The sequence below is a fragment of the Pantherophis guttatus genome, chromosome 9 (assembly GCF_059756535.1).
Source record: "Pantherophis guttatus breed Tessera chromosome 9, ASM5975653v1, whole genome shotgun sequence".
Classification (NCBI taxonomy): domain Eukaryota; kingdom Metazoa; phylum Chordata; class Lepidosauria; order Squamata; family Colubridae; genus Pantherophis; species Pantherophis guttatus.
The window spans coordinates 2,162,189-2,172,500 of NC_142071.1; the positions used below are offsets into that span (position 1 = coordinate 2,162,189).

Genomic DNA, 10,312 nt, shown 5'->3' on the forward strand with positions numbered 1-10,312 from the left:
TTGACTTTGGGAGGGGGGGGGCTGGGGGGTTTTGGGAGGGGGGGGGCATGGCCAGAGATACGTACAATAACAGACCTCCGGATTTTTTGTCGGGCCCTGAAAACCCATTTATTTCAACTAGCGGGGCTGGCTTGAGTTAATTTTAAATTGATTTTAAATTGGGTTATTTTAATTTACGGCCAATAATGTTTAATTATTTTAAATTGCTTTTAAATTTTGTATGTATTGTTTTTTACTCTGGCTGTTCACCGCCCTGAGTCCTATTCTGGAGAAGGGCGGTATAGAAATTTAAATAATAAATAAATAATAAATAAATAGCTCAACATCACTCGTGTCGGGGGCACCTGTGGTGGCCAAGTGCCAAGGCAGAACTTCTCTCAGACCCTCTCTCCCTCTCATTATAATTTCCTTCCCTCCTTCCTTCCTTCCTTCCTTCCTCTCTTTTTCCCTCTTTCTCCTTTCTTCCTTCCTTCCCTCCTTCCTCTCCCCCTTTCTCCTTCCTTCCTTCCCTCCCTCCCTCTTTCTCCTTCCTTCTTTCCCCCTTTCTCCTTCCTTCCTTCCTCTTTCCCTCCTTCTCCTTCCTTTTTCCTCCTTTCTTTTTCCTTCCTTCTTCCTTCTCCTTTTTCCTTCCTTCCCCTGTTTCCTTCTTTTTTCTTCCTTGCTCTCTTCCCATCTTTTTCTTTCCTCTTTCCCTTTCTCCTTTCCTATCCCTTCTTGCATGCTCAAATGCAAAAGGGGAAATGTTTCTCCTTTTTTTTTTTGTTTTAAGTTGGTTTTGCTAGCCCTCTGCCAGCGAAAACGGAGCCCAGGTTGACCCACGCGCAGAGGCACTGCTGGCCGGTCCTTTTCGGTTTCCAGGTAGCCCTACAAGCCAGCTCTAAGCATCCCTAGATGCTTTGAGGGTGGGGGTGGGGAAGGCCGTTTTCACCCTCCCTAGGCTCCTAGAAAGGCTCTGGAGCCTGGGAAGGGTGAAAAACGGGCCTTCCAGTCCCACTGGAAGTCGGCAAACGGGCCGTTTCTGGCCTCTGGGGGGATGGGGAAGGCTGTTTTTGCCCTCCCCAGGCTCCAAGAAAGCATCTGGAGCCTGGGGAGGCGAAAAACGGGCCTACTGGGCCCACTGTGCCATTGCGTGCCAAAAGGGGGGGGAGCGCAGGGGTGTCGCATGCGTGGGGAGGGCAGGGCGCGCTGAATTATGGGTGTGGGCACATGTGGGCACCCCCCCACACACTCCCCGTGCTTTTGGCACGCAACGGCAAAAAGGTTAGCCATCACTGTCCTATACCCTTATCCAGCCCCGTTTTCTTTTTCTTTTAAATAATACACTGCTCAAAAAAATAAAGGGAACACAAGCAGAAGACCTCCGAGATCTGAATGAACGAAATAGCCTTATTAAATACTTTGTTCGTTACATACCGTAGTTTCTACACTGCTCAAACAACTAAAGGGAACACAAAACTACTGTATGTAACGAACAAAGTATTTAATAAGGCTATTTCATTCATTCAGATCTCGGAGGTCTTCTGCTTGTGTTCCCTTTATTTTTTTGAGCAGTATATTCATTAAATTTCCAAACATTAAAATACACAGTACAAAAAGAAACATTTTTCAAAGAAACCCTTCCCATCTTTCTCCTTGGAAAGCCCTTTTTTTCAGAGGCGGGGCCGGCTCCCGCTCTCCCTCTGAACTTTCATTATGGTGTTTATGTTACGTGTAATGATTTCCCGGGAGCAAACATTCCTCCATCCACAAGTCACGGCTGTTTCTGTATTTTAATAAAATAAAAAAATTAAGGAATAATAATGCGATTTGTACATCGGCTTGTTTGCAAAGGAGGGCGGAAGGCAGAGAAGAGAAAAGCAGCCACGTGACTGGTGGGGAAAAGGAATTGGGGAAAATTTTCCATTCCTTTTGGCACCCGACTGCGTGAACTTGATAGCTTTTCATGTGATTGTCTTTTGGTTCCTCCCAAAGGAAATTTTCCACCGGCCTCTCTCCCTGATCTCGGGGTTTTTTGTTTTTTTTAATGACTAATTCACCATTGGCACTTCTTGTTAGAAAGTTTCTAAGACCTCGGATGATTCACATCGCTTAAAGAGCCGGAGGCAAATTTCTCTGGCTTCCAGATCTAATTATTACGGCATCTGTTAAATTGTTGGATTAGCCAGGAAGGGTTTTAAAACAACTGCCTGAAATAAAGAAAAAGGCCGAAGGGAGGCAGCCTTTTCTACTCTGGGGCTCTGTGATTTTGCGTCGGACTTCAAGTCTGGGGGTTTTAAGCCATGCTGGCTACAGATTAGTTGGTTTTAAATGATATTCCAACTCGGTTACTTATTGGGAAGGTAAACCGAGGCAGAATCTAGAGCCAGATTTGACTATCACTAGGCAGAGCAAAACCTTGGTTGATTTAACAGATTAACGGAGTTAATGTTTTGTCGCTAAGAGAGACAGTTCTTAAGTGAAGAGACAGATGGGTGGAGAGAGAAAGATGGAGAGAGACACAGACAGAGAACAGGGCTGTTTTGTCACTAAGCAAGACATTGGTCGCTAAGCAGAGTTGGAAGGGACTTTGTAGGTCATCTCAGGGTTTTAAATTGGTTTTAAATTTTATAAATCTATGTGTTTTAATATGGCTGTACACCGCCCTGAGTCCTTCGGGAGAAGGGCGGTATAGAAATCTAATAAACTTTAAATTTTAGTCTAACCCCACCTCCCCAAGCAGGAGACCCTACACCATTTCTGACAGATGGCTGTCCAGTCTCTTCTTGAAAGTTTCCAGGGATGAAGCTCCCACAGCTTCTGAAGGTATTTGCAGGAGCCCAATCTGAACTAAAGTCGAACTGTTACCAGGAGGGCACAAAACTAACCCAGCAACCTGATTACTCAATTACTGGGTTTTTTTCCCCTCTCTTAATTTTACAGGTGCTTTCTTATTTTCGGCCACTATGTTTTAAAACTTAATATCTTAATTTAAAAAAAAAAAGGCATGGTAGCTTAAATAGTTGGCACGCCACTTGACTCTCTAGAAAGCTTTTGTGAATCGGATCTCTCCAAATGTTTAGTTACCACTTCCTGGCGTACAGCATTATTGGTGAGCACCTCGTGTCCTGTTCCTTCGGTGAGGCTCAACTGCTTAGCTTTTTAGGATCAAAAGAGTGAGAGCAATCAATCCATGGATCAGAAGTTGCCTTCGGAAGTTGTGGGAGCTTCATCACTGGAGGCTTTCGAGAAGAGACTGGACTGCCATCTGTCAGAAATGGTGTAGGGTCTCCTGCTTGGGTGGGGGGTTCGACTAGATGACCTACAAGGTCCCTTCCAACTCTGTTAATCTGTCAAATCAACCAAGGTTTTGCTCTGCCTAGTGATAGCCAGATCTGGCCCTAGATTCTGCCTCAGTTTACCTTCCCAATAAGCAACCAGTTGGAAGATCATAAAGTGGGGGGGGTGTCTCTATGAAAAAGGAGAGAGAACCTTGAGCCCCATCTTATATTCCTTTTTTATACTTAACAAAAACGAAAGAGGAAAGTTGGTTGGTCAAGATAAGAGTAACCCTGCCTTGCACCGTAAATCAACCACAAACTTTGTTTGAAATGAGATAACTAGATGCCAGTTGATACTAAGAAACTTTTTTCTTATCAGACATCCTTCTGTAAATTCTCTTTTCAGTTTAGGAATGTTAGAAGCGATCTCGATCAATCCATACAACCGTAGGATAAAAGTTTTCCTACTTTCCAATCTGTAATGACCCTTAATATAGAAAAATAACTCAAATATTAAAATATAAAATAACTGTGTTAGTTAACAAATTGCAAAACCCAGGTCACGTGCCCCTCGCTAATTTGATATAAGTCTTCATCCACTTTTACACTTGACTTTTCTTCTAAGAAAATCTATTATCCATGAAATCTGATAAAGCTTTTGATTTCCTTCCATTGTTTTGTGGGGAAATCCCTTCCATTCTCTACTAAACGAAAGTGGCTGTTGAATAACAGGTGATTCTTTATTGTTAAGAATAGCATTATACAATCTGGACTAAAGATGCACACACATATATATGTGCGTGAGTGTATACATAAGAGTATATTAGCTGGACGCCCGTGCTTCGCTATGAAACTATGTGATCGGGCGTGATAAATTGACATTTAAAGCCTGAAGCTTAATGTAGAATGTGTAACTCCGTAGCATCAGAGCGCGTTAATATAAGGCAACTGGTAGTTGGAACAGAGGGGGAGAGGGAGTAAAATGTCCCAGCCCGCAGACCGGATGAGTCACGTGCTGGCCACACCCACACCCAGTTTAGTGAAGGGGTAGCGTCAGAGTGTATTAATATAAAGCAACTGGCAGTTGGGACAGAGTTCCTTTCAGGTGGGGAGGGGGAGTAGAACTCCTTAGCATCAGAGCATGTGAATATAATACTGTATCCTTTTTATTTGTGGTTGGTGGAAAGGCAGATGAAGGTGTCAGACATCTGCAGGATGATTCGGACAGGAAAAAGGAGACAGGTTTCCTCTTCTCCACCTTTTACTCTGCATCACCCAGCAAAATGGACATCAGGTCTTTTCAAGCAGATCCTTTCAACAATGCAATATTAGCTGTCAAATTGTGGCCTTCACATCCTGCGTAGCAATTTCCTCTTAACTGGATTGCCCTTGTTAGAAATGGGCTGTTAAAGAAACTGGTTCTTTGATATATTTTTTTTTTCTTCTTCTTTCTTTCTTTCTTTCCACATTTCCTGTTATGCATCTTCGAACATCACCTCTTTATACCCATTTTTAAGAAAAAAAAGGATCCTAGAGGCTGGTATCTCGACCATTTATTACAAATTCTTTATAAAAATTACAGATTTTTTTTTTTTATTACAGAGAAACGAGTATAAAAACAACACACTATTAACAGAAACAGCTGATCCAGGTTGAATTCTTGCCATTTAGAAAATCATCTCTAAAATATTTTAAATTTCCAATTGTTTCTATCTTTAATTCTTTAGAGCATGATGTTACTGGGGTTTTTTTTTCTTTTTAAATTGGCTCTGGCCTGTGTCTTTAAGAGCAGATTGAAACCAATTCAATGACATTTGTTATTCATTTTTCTTCCAAGGCAGGTTGGGTTATCAGTTCCCACCATGTACCCACCCCACCCGCTTAAGAAATCTGTATCGTTGAGAAGATGAAACTCTTTTAAGTTTAATTACATGATTTTTAAAAAAAAAAAATTCCCAAAATGGGAGAATGTGAGAGATCTCATTTGTCCTTCTGAGCAAGCTTTGATTTTCACATCTAGACCCAGGACTCAATTTGTTCTTAACGTGCTATGACGCAGCCATGACGGATGGATGCTTGGATTGTTAATCATTGTGCCTGAAAGGTCCTGGAAAAACCAGAAAGCTTGCGCTAATTTTGCAACCTTCATCATCCAAAAGGTGTTCGCTCAACACAGCACCTCTGATGAAGAAACCTCTACCAAAACATGATCATCTAAGATTGCAAAAGATTCTTTCCTTCTTTCTGTCTGTCTGTCTCTCTCTCTCTCTCTTTCTTTCTCTTTTTTGTTTTTCTTTCTCTATTTCTCTCTCCCTCCTCTCTATCTTTCTTTCCTTCTCTCTCCCTTTCTTTTTCTTTCATTCTCCCTCCCTCCCTCTTTCTTTCTTTCTTTCTTTCTTTCTTTCTTTCTTTCTTTCTTTCTTTCTTTCTTTCTTTCTTTCTTTCTTTTTCTTTCTTTCTTTCTTTCTTTCTCTCTTTCTCCATGGTTCACCCAACATGCAGGCCCTGCCAACTTTGAAATGGTTTGATTTTGAAACAACAAATCACAGGAAATCATCCCTTTGTTTTTGGGTCTCGAAGACCTAAATCTCCAGATGTTTCCTGCAAGAGGGGGAGAGTTCCCATCCCACCGAGCAGGAGAAACAATAAAAGTCCCACCCACCCCCCCGCTTTGTTTTTTGCTCTGAAGTAGAATTCCTCTCTTGATGTCTCTTCCCTCCCTCCGGTGACTCCTTAAATTTGGAATTCGACTGTCCGTTCTTGCAATGCTGTTTATTTACAAGCCTGGTCCTATCCCCCTCCTCCCGAAGGCCGCAACTGTTGGGCTGAACGAAATTCCATTCTCCCAAAGATAAAAATTCCCTCATTCTCAGGCAACATCAATGACCACAAGGAAGCCAGAAGGCGGCTAGCAGACTTAACCAGATTCCCAAAAGGTTTTGGTTAACCTGTGAATGGTCTTTTTTGCCCAGTTCCCTGGCAAGGCATAGCTAACCACATTTTTTGACGGCTTGCGTAGCCTTAGAAATGTTCAAACAAGCCCTTCCTGATTCTTGTTGCTCTGAGAACAGACAGCACTGGTGATTCCCCTGCCCGGAAAGTCCTGGAAATCAATTTCAAAGCTGTCGGCCTCGTGCCAGTTTGCGAGGAAGCGTGAGAACTGTTTTGAGTTTTTTTTTAAAGAACGAAGAGGTGTAGCATATTCAAACATGTGGCTCTTGTCCATCTCCACAGCGGTCCCAGCAATTCAGCTCCTTCATCCAACTAGCAACCCCGTCCGTCGCCTCTGTCCCTTCTAAGCAAACACTGCTTTTCTTAATTTTTATTATTATTTTGGTCTCCCCACCCCCAAAGGGCCTGGTGGCTCAGCAGACTGATAGCATTGTGATTAACACCAGCTGTCTGCAATTACTTTAAGTTCGAATCTCGCCAAGGCTCAAGGTTGACTCAGCCTTCCATCCTTTCAAAGGTAGGTAAATTGAGGACCCAGTTTGTGGGGGCAATAAGCTGACTTTGTATAAAATATACAAAAGGATGAAGGCTATTGCTTAAGGCATTGTAAAGCGCCCTGAGTCTCTGGAGAAGGGCGGCATATAAATAATTTTTTTTTTTTAAAAAAATGGCTTTCTTCGCCTTTCCAATTCCCTGCCCTTTCCTATGAGGACGGACCTATTTCAGGAGTTTTGTCACCGCAGGGAACAGATCTGCTCTGATTTCCCCGACCAGCTTGGCAGGCCGTTGTTCTCCGCCAAAACGGAGACGCAGAGGATTTTCTTCACCGCCTCCCGACAGAGAGGGCAGCGGCCGCTGGTTCTGAAAATCTTCAAGGAGCATCTGGAGCAGAAGCCGGTGTGATGGCAAGGGAACATCATGGTACTGGCCTGGGACGCAAAACAGACCATGCAATCTTCCACAGTGTTTTCTTCAGCTCTTTCCTGGAACTCCAAGCAGGCGGGATCTGCGGAGGCACAAATATTTCAACGGGAAAGTTTAAAACGGGGGTGTCCAGCCCACCTTGCCGACTTTAAGACTGGCGGACTTTTAACTCCTAGAGGCTCCTTTTTGCCTCCTTGCAGGCTTCCACACCCCATGCTTAAAGCCAACAAGCCTTGCGGATTGTGTGTGCGTCATTGTCGCATAATGGCTTTAAAACAAAATGGAACTTTTGCCCTTGAAGGGGAACGTATGTCCTATCCATAAGGGAGCCCTCGACTTATGAGCACAATTGAACCCAAATGTTTTGTCGCTAAGCGAGACAGTTCTTAAGGAAGACAGAGACAGATGGGTGGAGAGAGAGAGAGATGGAGAGAGACACAGACAGACAGAGGGAACGGGGCTGTTTTGTCAGGGCTGTTTTGTCACTAAGCAAGACATTTGTTGCTAAGCGAGACAGTTCTTAAGGGAGATGGAGAGAGAGAGGGAAGGAGAGAGACAGAGTGGGAGGGAGAGAGACAGAAACAGACAGAGACACAGAGAGAGACAAAGAGAGAACTAGGTTATTTTGTCACTGTGAGACATTTGTTGCTAAGTGAGACAGTTCTGGAGGGAGGGAGGGAGAGAGAGAGAAAACAGGGCTGTTGGTCACTCCACCGGCCTTCCTCTGCCCTAAAAAAGCCACACAAGGCAAATTGTCCGGCCTGCAGTTGCTTACCGAGAAGTTGGACCGCTTTGGTTCTTCCGTAGACGTCCACAACGGCCCAAAGAGGAGATTTAACCGAGACGCCGTTGAAGAGGAAGGAGCCTTCGGCCTCAAGGTTGGTGCTGCAGAAAACGCAGCCCCAGCTGTCCACCCAGAAGCTGATTATGGTCTCTTCTTCGATATATTCATCTGGTAAAACACACGCACGGGTCTTCCCTTGGGCGACCAGGTTTGGGCACAGAAACGGAGGCAGGTCGCCGGACTGAAGGCAGGGGTTTTTCCAGGTGAAGCCCACCCGTAGACCCCCTTGCCACTTCTGGTCTTCTTGTAAGATTTTCAACGTCACTTTCTCATAAAGCTCTACGGGCCGGTTGGAGAAGACGATACCATCGTGGAACGTGTCTACTCTACTTACTGTACAGCAAGATTCGTCCAGGATAACCTGGGATCCTTTGATGTAAGGATGGAAGAACAGCGGACTGTAGGAAGCTTCGAGAAAACACTCCGATTCTGTGGAGACATGAAACATCACGAATACAAACATAGAAAGGAGAGAGACCAGAAGTCCTCAAGGGAACCCGTTGGCATCAATGAAGAACATTGGGGCGCGACGATGCGACTCCCATGTGACTCCTCTCCTGCATGAGCTGCATTGGCTTCCGGTGGACTTCCGGGTGGCTTCAAGGTGTTGGTGATCACCTTTAAAGCGCTCCATGGCTTAGGGCCGGGGTACTTACGGGACCGCCTTCTTCCACCAATTGCCTCCCACCGGCCAGTTCGCTCCCACAGAGAGGGCCTCCTCAGGGTGCCGTCGGCCAGACAATGCCGGCTGGCGACCCCCAGGGGGAGAAAAATAAGCCCTAGCATGATTTTTCAGGATGCTCGTAATATAAGCCCTACCCCCAAAATAAGCCCCAATTAAGATTGTCAACCAGACAGGTGTTTAGTACTGTATTTCTCCCAAAATAAGACCTAACCGGAAAATAAGCCCTAATGCGTCTTTTGGAGCAAAAATTAATATAAGACCAGGTCTTATTTTGGGGAAAACACGGTAGAAAGCGTGCAGAGAAGAGCAGCAGCGGAGATGATAAAGGATATGGAGGTTAAAAGGTGCGAGGTATGTCTAGACTAGCCCAACAAAAAGAAGGATTAAGAGGGACCTGGTTATTGTCTTCCGGTACTTAAGGTGTTGCCACAAAGAGATTAACCTACTCTCCAAAGCACCTGAGGGCAGGACAAGAAATAATGGGTGGAAGCTTGTTAAAGAGAGGTCCAGCCTAGGAGGTAAGCAGAATATTTGTTCAGTGAAAACAATGAGTCAGTGGGACAGCTTGCCTCCAGAAGTGGAAGTTCTCAAGAAGAGATTTCACCTGGATGGTATAAGGTTTCCTGCTTGAGCAATGGGTTGGACTAGAAGACCTCTGAGGTCCCTGTGATTCCATGTTCTTTTCCGCTTGGTTAATGACTGCAATAAAGTTACCTGAATTTATGTTTTATGCTCCGTGTTTTATTACTGTGATGATGGTGAGTCATGGCCCCCGGAGGTTCTGCTTAACTTCGTTGGAGGACATCAGAGGGATGCCCATATTAAGAGCATCCGCTGAGTGCAGAGTTTGCAAATCCTTAAATCCGTGATTTTTCTGGGACGCTAAGGAGGATCTGGGAACGTTTTGACCTTAAGAGCACTCAGCACCTTCTCAAGGTGCTCAGCTCCCTTGGGAGAGCAAAACAGGTTTGGTGGGTGGAGACCGGAAGCCGTCAAATGCTTTCGAACTGCACAAGGGCCTCATTTTCAGATCTCCTGCCAGCTTTGTATGAGTTTATTGTTGCAGATAAGGGAAATTGCAGATAAAGGATTAACGTTTATACTTGTGGAAAAATACAAGATAAGCCTCGTGTGGGAATGAATAATAATTAAAAAAAACCAAGTGCATTTAGAGGAAATAAGTCATTGAGTTACTTTCACTTTCACTCTGTCACAGGCGTTAAACTAACAATGCAAGGAGAAGTTAATTTCCCAATAAAACGGCATATGCTAAAGAGCCAAGGTTAGAGGTTACACATCTGAACCTTTTCTTGATGCCAAAAATCCAGGCCAGAGATAAACTGATTCAGAACAACAGAATAACTAATCCACTAATAACTAATAACTAATCCAACCCCCTGCTCGAGCGGGAGAACCATTTCAGATAAGTGACTGTCTCTTCTTAAAACTCCAGTAATGGAGCACCCATAACTTCTGGTGGCAAGCTGTTCCACTGATTAATTGTTCTCGGTGTTAGGAAATTTCTCCTTAATTCCAGGTTGCTTCTCTCCTTGAGTAGTTTCCATCCGTTGTTTCTTGTCCTGCCCTCTGGTGCTTTGGGAAATAGGTTGACCCCCCTCTTCTTTGGAGCAATCCTTTACTTCATTGGAG

The 10,312-nt window shown here is 44.3% G+C and overlaps 1 protein-coding gene across 1 annotated transcript in view; it reads right to left on the reverse strand.

The window, feature by feature from the left end:
* Positions 1-5,209: 5,209 nt before the first annotated feature.
* The window catches only part of NEURL3 (neuralized E3 ubiquitin protein ligase 3), a 12,370-nt gene continuing 7,267 nt past the window's right edge, over positions 5,210-10,312 (reverse strand). The window contains exons 2-3 of the mRNA XM_060683302.2: positions 7,909-8,406; positions 5,210-7,215 (exon numbers count right to left, since the gene is read on the reverse strand). Coding sequence (XP_060539285.2) covers positions 6,944-7,215; positions 7,909-8,406 — 770 coding nt within the window. The 3' untranslated portion in view covers positions 5,210-6,943. The remainder of the gene's footprint in view (positions 7,216-7,908; positions 8,407-10,312) is intronic.